Raw genomic sequence first — 19,854 nt, 5'->3', positions numbered from 1 at the left:
TAGGATAAAAGGTTAGCAGATAATTGATCTAAGGGAGTTCAAAATCTGAAAAAGTGGACACGAACTAATCGAAGAGGGTTCGACATCTAGTATATATACATAAAAAATTATGCTAACTATATATAAATAATATAATTTTCTGCCGAAAGTTGTTTGGATGAACCCTCTAACCACAAGGTGGCTCCACCACTGAAGGTAGGTGTAGTGATAGTCTAAAGTATTGTGTATGTCGTAGTATTAGTCCTATTCATGTAATTTATTGTCTGTCGTAGTTATTGCCTTTTGATATTTGTTATCATACATTATTTCATTTCGATTATCACACACAGTCCTTTTTAAATCCCATATGATCGAATTATAATAAGTATGTTATTATAGTATAATATGCATGTGCTCACCAATTTTTTTTCTTTCTAATTTATGAGTTCTGTAAGAAATCAACCCTGGCCTTTTTGTTAATTGATTCTCCGACCATTATAAAATACTGTTGTTGCTTGTTATTAACAAGTATGAACTACCTAAACTTAAGTAAAATATCATATAGGCGTGCAGCTGTTTTATATTTTATTTTATTTTTTGGGCTCTGCTCCAACTGGATCAAGGGTGGACAAGAGGACAAATGTTAAAAAAGGTTTATTAAGACTAACCAATTACCAATAATAATATTTTTAATTGTACAATTGTGCAAAAATAACATGTCCAGTGAAATTGTGTTGATAACCACTCAAATTTCTTTCAAATAGACTGGGCCTGGAGCGCGAACAACAAGTTAGGCAAATACTCACGGGAACCAATAAAAAAGAATGAGAAGTATTTAGAGAAAGAGAGACGCTAACAGACAGCCCAAATATAAAGATAAGAAGTCATGTCACCTTTGCACATGCGTTTTTCCTAGCTGTTGAGGCAAACTTACAAGTACAATCACAGGCCTTAATGCCAATGACTGGGGGGTCTCGCGCAGCTGTAAAATAAAGACTAAATGAAACCTCACAGCATTAAACTTGACTGTATGACAAAAAACACATCCCGCGGCAGTCAGTCACAGTCTTTAAGCTGCTAAAATATATATATCTGCAACAGGGACAACAAAAAGTTTCAATAATCATCTTCAGAAGCATAATAATAGTGCTACAGAATAGAATACCATTAGACAAGGACATACTTCTACAGAATACAACACTATTAGGCAAGCACATACATTTACAAGGTATACAAGCAGGAGATGATTGGCTGGCCATTCTTTTCATTATGTCAGCCCAACAGAAAAAATCAAATCTGATACTCTGGCATGCAAATGCGCTCTGGCTATGCATTAGGATTTGCCGGCTGATCATCTTTCCAATCTTTTGTAAGCAAATCATAATTGATTGATGCAAGCTGGGAGAGATTCTGCAGGAAGAGAAGTCTATTAGACCAGTTGTTGGAAGTATGGAATGTCTCCTTGGCGGCAAAAGAGAACATCAAATATAACAAAAAGTAATAATTGGTTCATCAAAGCTAAAAGATTTATTTTGGATTAATCAGATGACAGGTAACAGGTGTTAATAAAATGTTAAGGCTGTTCAGTGTAATAAACCATGTCACATAGTATGACTCATAGCTTCAATACCACAATGATTATGTACCAGAATCAGAAACTCTTTTACTTGTTTAGCATCTTTCTATTCCTTGTTATAACATTGAATAGCTTAGTATGCCAAAATGACAAATAATGAAAAGCAAACAATCATGAATCAAGTGTGATCGTACAAAAAACTACCTTAAATGAGAAGTTACTAAAAGAGTAGTTGATGGAAGAGCCTGACTCAAATTCTGCAAGACCGCCACATTCATCAACCTGTTCAGCAATGCATTGAGAAACCCTCTCAACAAAAATATCCAGATTCACAAATAAACCTTAAAGACATTGATCGTAATCATACCAATTCATCATGGCGATTACTTAAACAACTGCTACTACCACTAACACTACCATTGTCGGTAGAATCCTCAAATTCACTGGCTGCGTATATACGTTCATCTGAAGGATTCCAAGAGAAGCGACTCATGAAGTAACTTGTATCCTGTGCATTTTCTGAAGCAGGCACAAATGCAGCCTGAGAGACATACAAGTATTTTGGAGCAACAGCAATAAGCTTACGAGGGACGTCATTTACTTATGAGCTACTAAAGATAAAGAGTAAAAATGAAATAGAGATTGCAGTCGAACCTTCTGCCTAGCAAGTGTGTCCCAGTTGATATCCCTAAAAAAAGGGTGCTGTTTCACCTACATAAGAATTATATCATTTCCAGATGAACTCCAAAGTTTTAAACTTTAAAGAATGAATAGAACTATGTTCATATCAATGGTACAATGGAAAAATGACTCTTACCTCTGAGGCTCCTCCGGCTCCAAGCCTCTGGTTGGGATCTTCTATAAGTAACCTGAAATTACAATGACAGCATCCTGAAATTTGAGAAACGGATAACAAATAGTTCTATGATACATCTATTGGACAGAGAAAAGTCATGTTTCATTTTATTTTTTTGATTCTGTGATTTCTTTAATTTGAGAAGAAAAGTCATGTTGTATTTATACTTTTTTAATAAGTAATTGTGTTTAATGTTTTTTAAAGCTCGGTCATCCTAATTCAGAGAACTAAGACATAGATAATTCTAGTAAAATCTGAGTAACTGCACTCGAACATTATTGGTTTTTTTATCAAGTAAATAAATTTTATTGATGTTTCGAAGATTAAGGAATTGACTCAACTAGATAAGAGCATTGGGATGAAATGGGCCCAAATAGAGTCGAACGGATACAGTGGATTCATGTAGCCTACCAAAACTTGTTTTGGATCAGCATACTGATTCATTTAACATGCCAAATAGTAGGTTCAAAACCCTAACTCATTCTCATTTTTCAGAACAGATTTACTTGGGGGTTATTTGGTTAGGACAAAGTTATGCAGGGGCCATAAAACTAGGATTAATAATCCCTAGATTATTTAGTACTAGTGCTTTGCTTGGTTTATTGTATTAAAAAATGAGCTATATGGTGTATAATCCAAAACATGTGCTTGGTTTGAAGGTGGATAAAGGTTTGTTTCCAAGTTTAACCTTGGATGTATGTAAACTATAAAAGGTCTGAGAGGTAATATCCTAACCCCAAGGTGGGATAAATTATACCAAGATTTTGGAATAAGATTTATGTGGTATAAGGCATTAGCTAATACCAGTAACCAAACACCGGACAAATACAACAACATACCCAGTGCAATTCCACAAGTAGGGTTTGGGGAGGGTAGGATGTATGCAAACTTTACCTCTACCTTTATGTGGTGCACTGGAAAAATATTATCCTAAATTTTATACCCCGAGATTAGCCTCCTTATCCCGGTAACCAAACGGCCCCTTTAGTGATTCGATTGATCACATTTATCCTTTCTGCAGTGAAATCTTTTTCCTGTCCAGAAAAAAGGATTTGTTTTTGAACACTCCCCAGAGAAAGTGTCTCCAAAGTGCATGCACATAAAACTTCAAGATGGAAAAGCAATTAGCTAAAAGCATTGGAAATCTGCTATAGTATCACAACCATTGATAACTTTAGATAGTTTATGGAAATCTTTTAATATAAAACACCAGTGTTTGTAGTCAAAACCAATTTAAACATCCACAGCCTCTCTGAAGTCCAGATAACTGATTACTCATTTAGAAAAAGAATACATTTCATAATTCACACATGCTTCTGGACAAAAACATGAGAAAATAAAAAAAAGTACTCATGGTTAAGAAGGAAAATTATGTTGGGATTCATAAGAACAGACAAAGATTCTCTTACCGGTCAATCAGATCATATGCCTCAGGACTCATTTCCTCAGGAACTCCGGGCCAAGGTATATTACGATTGAGAATATTGTCGAATATTTTCTAAATAAAAGAAAAGGTTAATACGAAATTTAGAAGTACTTGTGCAAAAACACCAGCATTATATCCAAAAAAACAGAAACCCCTCACAGAGTGCTACTGCCAGCAATGAACTGTATAAATCAAGTTCAATATCTATAAGCTATATTCACATTTTTATTCAATAATTAGTGTCTAAAATTGTTAATTGTAAATAACAAAAAAATTAAAAATGTATGATTCATTAAAAGAAACAATAACACTCCTTCTATTACAATTGATATGGCGGTGTTTGATTAGGCACTAAGTTAAAGAAAGAAAGACTTTTGAAATTTGTGATCTAAACCAAGCCATAGACACTTGTGTGGCTATAAATTATCTCATTAAGGGTAAATCAATTCTAAAGCAATACTAAGTAAATCAATTCTCACCATAAGACACATATTTACTCTAAAAAAGCAACTTAAAGTCTGGGTGATACTCAAAACCTAGAAATTAAATCAGAAAATATGAGGGGAAAGAATTTCCCTAGTGTCACAATTATGAAAGAAAAGCGAAAATCTCAGAAACATGATATTCTCTTTAAAGTAAAGATCTAAGTTGCTTCTCATAAATGCACTTAGGTCCTGTTTGATTTATTCTTTTTCACCTGATTTTATTACTAACTCAGTTCTATTTATAGAATTGGTTATTATTTGTGGAAGTTGTTTTCATTTTTACTATATACACATATTTCACTAATACAAATGGTTAGAATGAAATCAGTTTATTTAAGGTACGTGGAAATATTCCAAATGAAACAAGCTGTTAGGAATTGAGTAATTTTCCATATAAAAACTAGAATTATATCAAGTATTCCGACCTTATAGTTCCAATTTTATTGGATGTCCCTAAAGAGACATTTAAAGTATTCCGAACTATGCCATCTTTTTCCCATAATTGAAAAAATTCCTTATGCAACATAGAAGACAAACTCTAACCTAATTTAACGCATAATGAACAATAGCTAGTCATCCTTATATATAAAAATATAAAACTGATCAATGACATACATTCAAAACGTCACAAGGGAAAATAAAAAACAAAGAAACAAGTATTACAAAATATTAACCTGAGGATGCTCCGCATTGAAAGGTGGAATGCCAACAATCAACTCAAAGAGAATAACACCCACAGACCACCAATCAGCAGTGAAACCTGAAAAAAGTCAAGCTGCGGTAACCACTTAACAAGAAATAGAATGCCACGAAAGAAGAATGATGTCACATCCAAATTGTTTTCTTACAGATTCAATATAAATAATGATAGGACAACTTAAACAAAGATATGAAGATCACTAAAAACAAGCAACACTCCCCCCCCCCCTCACCCCCACCTTTCGGTTCTACAGGAGTGTGGTAACCACCAGGTCATGCATATCCATTTTAATTATATATAGAAGTAATTCCTCTTAACCACCAAGAAGAGACTATGTAATTACACCATAAGGGTAAGCAAGAAGGGGAAAGGTAATTTAGACTGGCAATACACTTCTCAAAAGATAACTCAGCAATTCATTGTTGCTGAAGGTAGAAAACAACAAATAACAGATATACAAACCATGTCCTGTTCCTAGAAGGATTTCAGGTGCCAAATAATCTGGGGTGCCAACAGCAGAGCGTTTCTCACGCCTCTCCCGCTGATGTTCAGGTGCTAATAACTGAGATTCATCATCTTCCATCATGGATGCTCCACTGACTGCTGGACCAGACAAGTCATCTGTGCTATTGATAAGACCAACTTTAGAAAGCCCAAAGTCCGTCAACTGCAGAGAATAGCACCATTAAAGCTGACTCATCAGCACAAAAAAAAAACTAAATACTTAAACACAATAAACTTCAAACCAGAAACCACAAAAGAAACAGTTCTATCAACAAGCTTTGAATTTGAACTTGACTATTATCAAGATATACGTGCAAAAGAACAGAATTATAGAACTTCAACCTCACTAAGAAAAAGAACTTAATGCAGTTCAGGCAATGGTATCAAAAGATGAACTGCTTTTCGAAAATGGCAAACATCTGGATATCAATTGACAATACCTGCTACATCAGCAAAAACTATGAAATTACACTTAGTGATTTGCGCTTGAGATGGGATATGTTAACATAAGCATACTCAACACAAGCCCCAAGCTCAAAAAGGCAACAAATGATATAGGATAATATGAGTACTTAAATACTTGACGTAACACTAATAAACTAAAGGGTATATTACATCACTAAGACCCTCAACCGCTTGTATTTCTTAAGAGTATTTATCATATTATGATGCATTAAAGAACCTAAGGGTGTTTAGCTAAAAGATCTGTCGTTAAATAGCATTTCAGGGTAAGCTGTTACACTCACTTTGCAAATAGTTGTGTTCATGGTGACCAACTATTGACAACCTATATATGCTTATCATGTTTCACTGAATTCCAGACCCCACTTGGTGGATTTCACTGGGTATGTTGTTATTGTTATGTTTCATTGAATTACATGTTCCCCAATTTTTAACTCAATATTGAGAGTTGCCTCAATCTTTTTTATATTCCAAATTTGGGCATTTATTTGCTCAAGATTGAAATGCAAAATACCAAATTGATGTGACAAGCCTGGCCTAAGTCCAGTCATGAGATTCCCAATTCAATGGTAAGACTAAGAATTACATATAGACATTCACATACATCCATGACATGCTAGCAAGCTACATAGTTATGACTTATGACCGAGAAATCCCTAAAAGCGAGTTGGCACAGGGTTCAGAACATGGTAGATAATGGCTCCGCACTTTTATCCTTCTGCATTTGATATCAGGCTTTGTCCACTCTGGGTTCGAATTCATGACATACGCCTAACCTAGACATTGTGCGTTGTACCCTTACCACTGAACCAAAGCCCTGGAGGGCAACATGAAACCAAACATGCACTTGATAAGAATAAAAGCAAGCTGGAGGATGTAAGAGAAATTTCTTCATACCAATAAAGTGGGTAGAGAAACAAGAAAGCACAAGCATTATGTAAATTGCCCATCCTCCCCCCCCCCCCTCCCAAATTCCCAAAAAGTTGAAATCAAGAACTAACATATCTGGAATATAAGTCCAGCAAAACAGCACTTGACTCAATCAATCAATTATACCTCAATCCCAAATTAGTTGTGTCCACTATATGAAACTTCTATGATTATTCTGCTTCATCGTGGCCCATTTCACTAATACTAAATAAGTTGTCTTTTAGGGTAATTTAGGGGTTCTCAACAACTAGAAGTTCTTTTAAACTCTCACACTTATTCCTACACCAATATAGAAGTCTCCAACCAGCCAAGCAAACATGCGAAACTGGTTTGCCTACATAGCTAAGTCCGCATTGATAGCATAAGATAAAGTCAAAAAATAAGAGAAATGATTACCTTGATGTGACCATCATGAGCAATCAACAAATTGTCTGGCTTTAAATCACGATGAACCACTCGCAAAGAGTGCAGATATTCCAGAGCAAGCACCTGAACAGCTCAGAATCTCAGATTTATTTTTAGGCGTTTAGCCATGTTGAGCACAACGTTTTTGTAAAGGAGATATAAATACTCACTACTTCAGCGATATAAACACGAGCAACATCTTCATCTAAGCAGCCAAGATTTCTCAACAATGAATACAGGTCCCCACCATTCAAGTATTCCATCACAAGGTACAAGTTCTCACGGCAAGTAAATGAGTAGAAGAAGCGAACCTAATACGTAATAAAATTAGTAAAACAGTTTCTCATATCTAGAATTAAAAGTTTTCTCCGTTCACATGCTCACCACAAAGGGATTGCGAACTGATATTAAAATATCACGTTCTGCCAAAATACTCTCAACGGCATTTTTGCGTATCATATCTGCCTTCTTCAAAACCTGTAGACTAAACAAGTAAGTTGGAACGCCACAAAAAAACATCGTTTAATATACACAAAATTAACACCTGTACGATTAAAATATTGACCATTAGGCTAAGAAGAAGAGGGATCACAAAAGCAGCATACTCTGTCCACCAGCACCAATGGAAGGACAAGATCTTTCTCACTTTGAGCCGAACAAAAATTTCATGTCTACTCAAATAAGTATAAAGCACAAATAAGTCATTAATCATAAAACCAAACTCCATTGAATGGAAAGTAACTGATGCAAGCTACTCTCTGTTTGCCTCTTTTTGAAGGTCTCCAGCATATCCTTAATGCTGAGGAATACAACGTTACCAATTTCATAAAAAAAAAGTAACTGATGCAAGATAGCAGAACGGTTCTCATCCTAAATCTTGGTTCCACAGACCAGTGGCTTCTGAGAAGTAGAAATCATATCATCAGTAAAACCAACAGACATGCACACAACATATATCCCGCAAAATACAAATGGGAGAACTCAGTTAAACGAAACCACATCTCCCTACTCAAGACCTTGAAAAGATATACACGTGCAGACAATTATTTGATAAGTAAAGAAGCGCACATATACATCATATAGTTTATAAAGTAACTCCCATTGTGAAGGTCGCCGGTTCAAGACCTGCATGGGCCACGCGGTGCAACTGCTTACTTTTCATCTTTTCAAATAAAAAATAAATAAATTAAGCAACTCCCCTTGAATTGCCAAAAGGAAAAAGGAAAAGGAAAAGGAAGGTTTTGAAATATATTCTTAATATACTCAAATATGTATTCTTTTGATTCTAAAAGTTCTCTCGTGTATCTCTTTTCTTTCATCTTCCTGAGGTTATTGTGTTCCCCTAGTGATGAACATCTTGCCGTTGTAACATAATCCTACCAGAAAAATCCCCAAATTCAACATAAAATCTTCTTCTAGAGATGAACAAATACACATCAAAATGAAGCGATGACATGGAGTTCTTGCCCAGTTTTCTTTTGGCTGGGGTTCAGGGAGACGAAGTTCTACAGGTGCTTGCTCACATGCCACATGAAATAATCTTAAGAGCAAGGGAAGAAAATGCACCAAAGTTGATCTACAAAAAAAAAAAAGCTCCTATAACATTTTCCAGGAGGAGAGTTGATCAACAAAAAAAGGAACTCCTACAGCAAACTGTCTCTGTACCTTAATTGCAAAGAAATCTCCGGTGGCTTTCTTTTTCGCCAAGAAAACACGCCCAAATGCCCCACGACTAATTGGCTTTATTATCTCAAAGTCATCTATAGAGGTACGATCTTTCGAATGAATAGGGCTGGTTCTCAAGCTACGTACAACATCATCTTCCAAGGGAGCATCTTCATCAATGACGGTGCTACTGATATCAACCTTGTCATCATCAACTAGTTCACATAGTTGCAGATACTTCTCCCTGGAGGACAAAAGAAAAGGTATTAAGTCTTTTGTTTTATTTCCTCCGGAGTCACCCCTTCTCTTTCACAGTTCTTATAATTTTATCTTCTTTTATAATCGTAAGGCACAGCAAGGTATAAATCACAAGTAAGAAACTAATTTACCTTATAAGCTTTTCTATGCGGGTTCCAAATGTTTCAACCGTAAGTGCATCCCTCTTTCTGCGTTCTGTCACAACTTTCAGATCTTCAAGGCAAGAGAGCAAATAAGATATAGACCGATCATCATTTAAAGGTGTGTTCGCCACACATCGAGCAATATCTGCCTGTTCAATCATCTGCACCATCAAGGCGTATAACATCAAAATGTCAATTCAGAACTCCTGAAAGAAGTCAATACCAAATATACTACACTAACACGAGCAACTGTAGGACATAACATAAATATTACTATACTGAAGCTTTACACTAAAATAGGGAATTATCATTAAAACTTCCATTCAAATGAAATATGTTGCAAGAAACACAAGCTTCTCAAACTTCAAATGGAACAAATCCCAGGAATAAGACAGAAAATACAGCTCAAGTTGAAAATGAATATCATATTCAAATAACATTTGCAAAGCGACTACATATATATATATATACACACACAAAAAAAAATCACAATTCCAGGCAACCACTGAGGGATACAAAACCAGTATCACCAAAAACAACGAAATTAAAAAAGTACGCAGCGGATATGTATTGGCAACTACCTGAGGAAGATCATCATGCTCAGAGAAACCACCTTTACCTGCCAATAGCAGGTCTATCGGGCTGGTCCTTGGTGACTGCAAGGGGGACCTAGGAGTCATGCTGCCTGCAGATGATGTTGTCAATCCTTGATCTGACTTTGGTCCAAAGCGAGTTTTACATGACATAGTATGTAAACCTTTAAATTCATCCATGAACACAGAGTTGTCTGCTTCAGGAAAACAATCCAGCATGTCTTCTGACCCTCGGCGTGACCAATCACTAAGTTTTGGAGAGAGGGGTTCAGATTCCTCGGTCACACTAGAGTTTGATACTTTTGTGACATCTGGGCTTCCAACAATGGGCTGGAAGTCCTTCTGTGAAAATGACTCCATGAGCTTCTCAAGAGTATCTGCAATTCTAAGCAAGCGCTCATTGACACTAAGACCCTTTTGATCACAACGATCGGCAATAGCACAAATTCTGGAGTGATCTTCTACATGCAAAGTGGGAACCTCATCCTCACAAATGCGGCAAATTATTGAATTTTCGTCTGAAACACTAGGTTGATCACCCCAGTATCCCCAGGAAACTTTATGCTGGTGCTCAGGATGCTTGGCAGCAGCTACATTTGCATCAGGAATTTCTCTTTTGTTCATTACTAGCTTTGAAGGTTCAATATTGCCATCAATTGTGTCCTCCTTCGTTGGAGAAGCTTCTTTGGGACTTTTTACTGCTGGCGTTGGAAATTTCTTCCAGGATGTCATCCGATCCCCTCCACCAGGAGACTCCAATTTTTTTGGATTTTCAGCTTGCGCGACGTGAGAGTCCCCTTGATGTACAGCCTGATCTCTCTTCCACTCTAACCCATGCTGTTCTTGACTATAAGATTTTCTTGGGGCCGGCACCTTTGGGAATTGCATAGGACCAGACATCATAACATTTCTTCCCATGCGTGGAGGAGTGTGTTTTTCCACAGGCTGCAACGATTGACGAAGTGGAAATACAGGTTCATCCTCAGCAAATGCACTTTCCTTGTGGAATTGAAGCAATCGTGTACACCTTGTAAGTATAAAAAGCATCCTAGTATGCAGCTGCTTCAGCGTACCCATTGGAAGTTCCTGGCGTCTATCATCCAGCTCCTGAACAATCCCCTCACACTGAAGCCAAAATTCCCCCGGTGAAGTCATTGCACAGCTCCGAGCCAAAACCAATAAATCTTCAATAGTTTCCTGCCATTCTGGATGAATTTCTGCATTTTTTTCTAAAACTCCAACCAGATCTGCAGCAAAAATGCGCAGATCAGAGTCCACTTCCTCCTTTGCTTTGTCAAACTTTGCTCTAATCATCGTTAAGACTTCCTGTTATATTTCAAAAGAATTGGTTATAATTGAAAGCAATATGCTGATCATTTACTAAATTAAAGAACCTAGGAAAAAGATTAAATTACCTCCAAATTATTTAAACCACGAGGCTTCCAGAATGGATAAGGCCGTACACCTTTGGAATTAAGTTCATGGGAAAAACTTTTTATATCTGCCGGGAACCTTTTCCTAGGTGCACTGGTTACCCGAAGTATAGCTTGAACACGAGGTGATTCGGACTCCTTTGGGTTTTCCCATTCATAAGATGTCTAGAAAGCACATCTTCATTAGACTAAAGATAACGTTACAGCAGGAAACGAATCAACTAATACAACAGGTACTCATTGAACCCTTTTACCTTCAATTCAGGAGTATATACATCCATGCCCCTGAGACCTCCAGAATGGCTCCAAGATGGATTGAATTGTCCTATCACAAAAGGCAATAGACAAAAGAAATACTTGTCATGAACCATGCAAACTATATAGTCGATGTTATACATGTATTATTTAATGGGAATAAAGTATATGATATTTTGGATCATGTAAAAGTTTCTGAACTCTCAGAAGATGTTCACCAGTATACAGAAGTCTAATACCAAATTAGCTACAAATCTTTTTCTTAATCTTATTATAGGGCGGTTTTTATAACAAATTAAGTACGCCAGGGAATTTTTAGCAAGATAAGAAGTACCTTTCCAAGTAGGAGAAAAATGAAGGGAAAGAAAAACAACATGTAAACTATAATTTAATACATACGGTTGTAAGCAGTCCAAGAACATGCTAACAATTACTGTCATCCAAATGCATTATTGCCAATTTACATCTTTTTTCCAGCGTTAATTTGTAGCAGTATAAAGGGACACCAAAACTAAAGCATCCAAAAAAGAAAGCAGGGTAGCATAAGGTTTAATTACTGCATGTAGTGAAAAAGAAGTAATTGCAAAATATTTAATGCAATTAGAAACTTGGGAGAACCAGCTGCATTTCCTTCGTCATATTAATATAATGCCTATTTATTTCCTCAAAGTGTCTCTCCACTAGTACATAATGTTTATTGCTGAAGCTTTGATAGTATAGGGTTGGCAAGCCAGTCAAAATCATGAAACTTTATTTAATTCGAGCCCTGGAATGGAGTTGTCTTTGGTAGAGACTTAGTGTCCCAACTACCACATTGGAAAAGGTGTGTGTGTGTGTATATATATGGGGGAGAGAATTCTTACCAAGCTCCTTGAATGTTCTATATTGTATTTCCCTATATTTAGATGACTTAAAATTAACAGGGGTAGTATAGTAAACATACTCTTTTGTTTATAGTTTCTTAAGGGGTGTGTCAAGTCAAACATGGACAAGTAAAAATGATGGAAAGAGTAGCATGTTTCACCAAACTTTTGAAATCAGCTTATTTTGAAAAATGTCTTTTTCCAAACTGTCTTTTCAAAAAGTACATTTGGTGAGAACCACAGTATTTGACCAAATAAATCTTAATCTTTGAGCAGCAATTAGTGTTTGTCAAGCTTTCTAAAAGTTCTTCTAAGTGTATTTTTCACGTGCTACTCCATAGAAGATGTATTTTCACCTAGAAGCTTGGTCAAACACCTGCCTTTTTTTTTATGTAAGGGTTTTAAGCTCCCAAAATCTTGGTCAAACATGCCATTAATACTTATGATCCAATCACAAGGTATAGTACCCCCGACATTTGGATGTAATATTTTTGAGTTTTATTATATTTTTTCTGTTTATTACTCCCTAGAGTGGACCGACCCAAATTTGTATGTATATAATTCAGGGACATAGACCGGGTGACATGGCATGCTTCATAGGCCAAGTATTCTATTTTCTAATTTTCTCGTATTTTTTCCTTTTTTCCTCTGTTTCTGCATGTAACTATCCTTATTTTCCCATTATTTTGGAATGTCTAGTATCTTTTCTCTGAACAGTTACAATGCCACTTCTTTAAAGTCCAAAAGTCAGCTCCGTGTCCACTTCTTTTCACACGCCTTTCCTGAAATTATTCTTTACATATTCTTTTAAAAAAAAAATCAGAATCGTTTTTGTTTCCTCCTCACTCATTTCCCGCAATCTTATCAAATTAACTTTACATAATTACCTTATTTATTTATCTATTCCCTCATTATTACTGATTAATTTTTCTTCTAAAATTCCTCTCTTTATTTCCTCATTATTGCTAATTGATTATTCTCCTAAAATTCCTCTCTTCCTACTTAATATTCGAGCGCTCTCTCACTCCTTTTACCGTGCTTCAGATGTTTTTCTTTCATCTTTCCTATTTTCTTCATTGTAGATGGATTTTGAGTTTTTAATGTGTGCTTGAGACTTTTCTTAGTTGAAAAAGATGAAAGTTATAATAGCAATTGTTATTATTCATTTCTTCATTTTCTTTATTTTAATCGGTCTTAGTTGGGAATACTGTGATTTTGAATTTGAAGCCTTTATTTTGCTTTACGTACAAGAAATTCGAATATCAAGTCTGCTTAGCGTGTTAGTTTCTGATTTTTCTCTATTTCTTTTTGGTTTCATTGATTTCGGATTTGTGTTTTCCTACAAATTGATTGATCTTTGTAGTTGCAGTATTTGGATTCTTTTATTTTCTAAGGATATTGTTAAATGTCTTTTAATTGGCATTTTCTAGAGTAATTATTATTTAGAGGATGTTTAGCATCCGTGAAAATGGTATGCTCAATTATGTAGAGTTTCCTGTGGCAATCTATTGATTCGAAATTGATGTTTTTTTTCGTCATTCGAGACATGTTATTCAATTTCAGAAAAGGCTCACACTTTATACACTAATGACATATCTCGTTTTTACGATTTGAATCTTGAATGACTAACTTAAAGAAACAATGTAAGTACTTAAAACATGCACATGCAGTCATGAAAAAAATTGAGAAGTTGATGCCAGTTACTCCAAGTATTGAAAAACAACAGGAACAACGACAGAAGATGTCTACACTTGTTGGACTTCCTAATGATCCTGATTGGGTGCATGACCAGAATTTGGCTAGTCCTAATGTTCCTTCAATTGATGAACTGTTTTCTACACTGCTTCGCCTTACTACGTCACCCAGTCCACAATGATCTCATCATCAACCATTGACCCATGTGTTCTTGCATCTCAGACAATGGAAAATAGGGCACTCAAACTACGGAGAATCGACGAGAAAGGGGTCATTTAGTAAGATCTCGATCCAAGTGTAGTTGTTGTATAGCTTGGACACACTCGTGAAGTATGTTATTTTTTGCATGGTCTACCCCTCAAAAATGCTCATGTTGCTCAAACCGACATGAATTCCTTCTGTGACAAGCTAATAAGCATATATATCCATAACTAGCCTTGTTGTTCAAACTGGTACATTTATTGCTTGTGTTTCACGGTCTAATACTTTTGGACCGTGAGTCATGGATTCATGTAATTCTGATCATATTTTTGCTGAAAAGTCACTTTTGTTTAATAGATTCAATCTCTTTCGAATGTCACTTTAGCCAATATATTCCAAACAAAAGCAAAAGGAGTTGGACAAGTTAATCCCCTATCCTCTATCGCCCTAAATTATGTTCTTTATGTCTCTAGCTATCCTTTTATTAGTCTTCCATCTATTAGTCGTCGGACTCGTGCCCTCAATTGTGTCATAATATTCCTTGATGATTCTTTTGTCATGCAGGACCGCAGGACGGGGTAGACCATAGGCGTAGGGCGTGAATTACAAGGCCTTTACTACCTTAACCCTATGGATTCCTCCACAATATATCCAATTACAGACTTTATGGACATCTGATTTTATCCAAACTTCAGAAAATAGTGCTAAGTTTTTCTACGTTAGATTGTGAGTTGTATCAGCTTGGGAATTATACCCAAATCACATTTTCGTGTATTACTAAGAGTCGTGCAGAATATCTTGTTTCTTTCATTCATTTTGATATATGGGGTCTTAGTAGAGCGACCTCAACCTTAGGATTTCGCTATTCAATTAGCTTTCATTAATGACGATTCAAGATGTACTTGGTTAGTGGATTTCATTAATGAAAGAATGTTCTGAGTTGTTTCCTATATTCTTAGATTTTTTATGTTGGAAAAAAATTCAATTAGGTGTTTCTATTCGCAGTGATAATACCTTCTATCCTCTCAATTTTAACAGTTTATGACGTTTCAAGGAACTATTCATCTACATCTTGTTTGCATACCCCTCAACATAATGGGGTAGCAGAGAGAGAAGAGGCTACTCACTGAGACTACTTGCACACTTCTCATTCAGTCCCGTGTTCCGATGCATTTTGGAGATGTAGTTCTCACAACTTGTTTTTATTATTCAGATGCCTTTATCTTCCATCCAAGATCAAATCCTTTATTCTGTATTGTTTCCTCCTCCACCTCTATACTCTTTCCCCCCTCGTGTCTTTAGGAGCACATATTTTGTTCATAACCTAACACTAAAAATATTGCTTGTAGGGACTAGTGTTGTTTGTTGGGGATATAGGCCGACAATCCCTCGTGCGTGTTGCCAGATCTCACATACATAGGGCCATTGCATGAGAACCTTTTTCACAAAAACAACATTTGTTTTCAAATTAATTCAATTCTGTTTCATGACAGTTATTCAATTTATAGTCTAATTGTTGTTTGTATAAAGGATTGGGTGTATTTTGGAGAGAAGCATATTTTGTAGATCTCTCCATTTTGATTTACCTCTTGTATATGGCTATATGGACTTGTTATTATATATGAAATCTTTTACTTGATCAACAAAAATAGTCTAGCTTCCAGTTATCAGTTTACAACCTCAACTATCTGCATATATCACTTTCCAATCTTACATGATTTTCTTGTTTCCTTGTTATGTGTGCCTTTACCTCAGAAAGTCTCGTCCTCTTTTTATTAAGGAGATGGCATATGAGACTTCCCGGTATCCTATCGGAGATACTTAGCACATGAGGACCTAGTTATTTTCTTGCATGCAAATATTGTGGATCACGTTCCAGGTCAGATAGGTTTAGCATTCATCTTAGCTCACTTCTGTGACTGGTGGGAGCCTAGTCTTTATCATGTTATTTCAGACTCTTAATATTCCAGGGAATGCCCCAAGGACAGTATGTTATTAGTATTCTTAGAGGCCCATGAATGACCTTAGTGGGTGTTTACGGATTTTCCTTCTTCGTTTTCAGCATTCAGTTTCAGACTCGATTATTCCAGTGTTGTTAATTAATTGGCCTTTTTCAATTAAATCAGACAATTTAGCAATATTATCTATCATGTTAGATAGTTCAGGATTCACTCGACAGGCAGTTAGTGTTGGGTGTCAATCATGGCCCACCCGTCTTGTGGAGTGACATTAAAGAACCCATGAAAAAAATTAAAATGCCCCTTGTGTGAGAGAAATTGAAAGCTTGAAATTGTAAAATTTCTAAAATAGATTATCATAACCACATTCTCCATTCGGTAATCTGGATTTAAAATACAAAATTGCTAATGAATGGTAAAATAAAAGCGCAATAATTTCGATCGCTAAATTTAGTTTCCAAACTCTCTGTTGTATCACTTTTGGAATACAGAGTGCATTTAGTGATCTCTTAGTAGATAACTCAGGTTTTATCATTTTAAGGTTATCATTTCCTTCTTTAAATAACTAGAATTGAACATTTAATCATGGGAAACAGCTAAAATCCCTAAAAGTACCCATCTTATTCCTAACTAAAATCCTCGCAAGATTACATGGTGCATGTTTGGCTTAGCTAAGCCAAACATACCCAATTATTTTTTGGGGGCTTATTTTAAGCACAAAATGACTTTAAATTGGCCGGTCAAACACTCAAAAAAGTTGAAAACTTATAAGCCAATCCAAACGGGTTCATAGTGTCTCGTTTATACCTCTTCAGAGTTTTAGTAATATATACTCCTAAGTTTTAGCAGCATGGTTGGCCAAGAAACATAATGATTCCCCACAACTCAGCTTTGTAATGTGAGTCATTATATTACCTAAACATGTCAATGAATCCATAATTTAGCTAAGGGCCATCTAGCTCAGTGTTTTTCCGCACAATATAACTGAATTGGAAGGATAGATGTTTGTATCATCATTGAAATTAAACACATACAATAAATATTGTACACGGCTTTTGCTCTAACCTGCTCCAGAAGATGATTCACCACTCTGCAGCCTTGATGGTCCAGGTATATGTGTGCTTCGATCCCTCAATCCAGCACTCACAGCAGACAAACCATCTGAATTGCTGGAATTCTCGGTAGACCCCAATACTGACTTCTTTTCATCCTTCTTCCCTGAACTCTTCTTTCCCCAACCAGATAACAACGGCCGATCGCCGTCCGTCTTAGACAAATTGCTGGCACCCAAAGCATTCCCTTTATCTCTACTCCCGTACCCAAAAAAGCTCTCCTGCGGTAACGGCCCTGATCGAGTCTTAATTTTATTCAACCCCAACGACGACGCCATTATCGGTGACAACGGGAACGAAGTAGCCCCAGCTTCCTTAGTTTCCGTCACCCCTTTCTTTTCCTTAACTTCCACTGAATTGGGTTTCTCTAGATTCTTAATCGGAGTCGAATTCTGACTTTCTTTGCCTTTAGCATTCTTTTTCTTATCCCTGAAACTAGCAAAACTCGACAATGAAGTGGGGGTACTTGGAGAGTTGTCCTTAGAAGTAGATTTACCTTTCTTCTTACTATCAGATAGAATTGGGGAGTTGGAACCACTGGATCTTGGACTATTGTAGGATCCATCTGGGCTAGAAGTATCCGATTTCTTCGATGAAAAAAATCGACCTTTGAACACCATCTTAGGGTTTATTATAGCACTACTTTTTTGTTGTTGTTGAAGGTAGAAATCACAGCCCCAGCAGCAAAAAGATGCATGCCGGAGGCTCTGCTGTTGGACTAAAGCATGAATGAATGGAGAAAAAAGAATTTAGCGAAAGAGACTGAACAATATTTGGTGTTCTCTTCTTCTTCCTTTTTTATTCAGACAGATGGATAAAGAAAACCGTCACAGAGCTCCTCATCACACGACAGCAATATTTTTTTTTTTGACAAGTTGCGGAAAACTCCCATTTTTGTATTTGAGTTTTTTTTATTTGGAATTTTCTTACACACATATACATACATACACCTAAAATAGAAAGATCGTATCATAGTAGTAGAAAAATAATTAGATATGGTTGTGTATGGATAAGGTCCAAAGTAGTCAAGTGGTTAGATACTCAGAAATATGTTTAATATGGTTGTGTATGGATAAGGTCCAAAAAAGTCAAGTGGTTAAATACTCAGAAATATGTTTATTTATTATGAATTATGATCATGAATAATTTTAGTTTATTGTTGTTGTAAAGGATATGTATCTAGGTTACACCCTATGTCTGTATGTCGTCCCAAAATATCATTATTATTCATTTTGGTTTAACTATCAATATTTATCCGATTTAATCACATTTCTGCAAAAAAAAAAAACATTTTATTCCTCTTGATTCCTTCACTATGTAGTAATACCACCACATCGACCACTATTAATACTAACGTCATATTTAATCACTGAAATGCCATTGGAAGCCCACTAAAATTAAAAGGAGATTTTGAAATCCATCATTGTTGGGCTGAAGCTTTAAGATCTAAAAATCAAAATTTGAAAAGTATTGCTATTTTAATTGAGTGTTAATTTATTTATTTTTGCCCACAACAATTGTACGAAAGTTTATACTAAATTTTGAGCTTAATTTAGGGATTGAACTATAGAGCTGGTTGTCAAAATTCTGAGTAGGTGCATCTAGTTGAAGAGTGATGTATATTTGGGTATATTCCCTTGTATATCAACACGTCCCTCTTGTATATATTTTTCCTTATACATCATCATTATATATTTTGACCATTCTACTGATCAATGCACAGATATGGGCCATTATACTGGCCAATACAACTAGGGCCTCCATGTACTAAGCGGGCCCAATTCAATAGCAAATTAGAGATATAGAAGGAATATTAATAGAGAAAACTACGCGAAATGAACCCTTTAAATAAACTATTTACCACTTCATACTCTTTTCCTAAATAATTCTTTTATATACCCCTTCGGCCAAACTAATTACCCCTGTACCCTCTTTAATTATTTTTAAATTCGCGCTGATGTCATATTGACGTCAGCGTCCACCACATGATACTGTTAGGGTATCATATACCGATGGAGTATCACAGAAAATTAAGCTCAGTTCTATATGATATCGATATGGTATCAACATACCGACGGAGTATCACAAAGAATATATTTACTAATTAATTTAATAAATAAGATTACGATTTTAATAATTTTCTCTTAATTGTTTTATTATTATTTCTTAAAAAATAGCCCAATCCTATATGATACCGATAAGGTATCAATATATTGTTATGATATCATTGAGGGTTTTAAAAGTGTCTCATTAAGGATTTTCAGTATCATTATAAATATACTGTGGTAGTATCATTCATGTAATATCGAATAACCTAGGAAAATATTTATGATATCATCACAGTATATATATATA

General features: G+C 35.7%; 1 protein-coding gene across 3 annotated transcripts; it reads right to left on the bottom strand.

Annotated features, from left to right (window-relative positions):
* Positions 1 to 827: 827 nt before the first annotated feature.
* LOC129895779 (probable serine/threonine protein kinase IREH1) lies at positions 828 to 18,349 on the bottom strand. 3 transcript variants are annotated; one of them, XM_055971542.1, is made up of 18 exons: positions 17,453 to 18,347; positions 11,670 to 11,740; positions 11,398 to 11,580; positions 9,971 to 11,308; positions 9,378 to 9,550; positions 8,989 to 9,232; positions 7,708 to 7,800; positions 7,494 to 7,634; positions 7,315 to 7,407; positions 5,485 to 5,689; positions 4,997 to 5,082; positions 3,821 to 3,909; positions 2,373 to 2,424; positions 2,210 to 2,266; positions 1,923 to 2,096; positions 1,760 to 1,837; positions 1,199 to 1,389; positions 828 to 1,071 (listed from the first exon to the last, which is right to left on the bottom strand). In XM_055971542.1, the coding sequence occupies exons 1-17, from the start codon at positions 18,117 to 18,119 to the stop codon at positions 1,306 to 1,308; spliced, it is 3,828 nt and encodes a 1,275-aa protein (XP_055827517.1). In that variant the 5' UTR covers positions 18,120 to 18,347; the 3' UTR covers positions 828 to 1,071; positions 1,199 to 1,305. The 3 variants fall into 3 exon arrangements, with proteins under 3 accessions (XP_055827517.1, XP_055827518.1, XP_055827519.1); XM_055971543.1 differs by lacking the exons at positions 828 to 1,071; positions 1,199 to 1,389 and having other exon boundaries at positions 1,923 to 2,074; positions 17,453 to 18,348; XM_055971544.1 differs by lacking the exons at positions 828 to 1,071; positions 1,199 to 1,389; positions 1,760 to 1,837; positions 1,923 to 2,096 and adding an exon at positions 3,306 to 3,445 and having other exon boundaries at positions 2,204 to 2,266; positions 17,453 to 18,349.
* Positions 18,350 to 19,854: the final 1,505 nt, after the last annotated feature.

The sequence above is a fragment of the Solanum dulcamara genome, chromosome 7 (genome assembly GCF_947179165.1).
Source record: "Solanum dulcamara chromosome 7, daSolDulc1.2, whole genome shotgun sequence".
In the NCBI taxonomy this organism is placed as follows: domain Eukaryota; kingdom Viridiplantae; phylum Streptophyta; class Magnoliopsida; order Solanales; family Solanaceae; genus Solanum; species Solanum dulcamara.
This window is presented reverse-complemented; position numbering and strand designations above follow the sequence as displayed.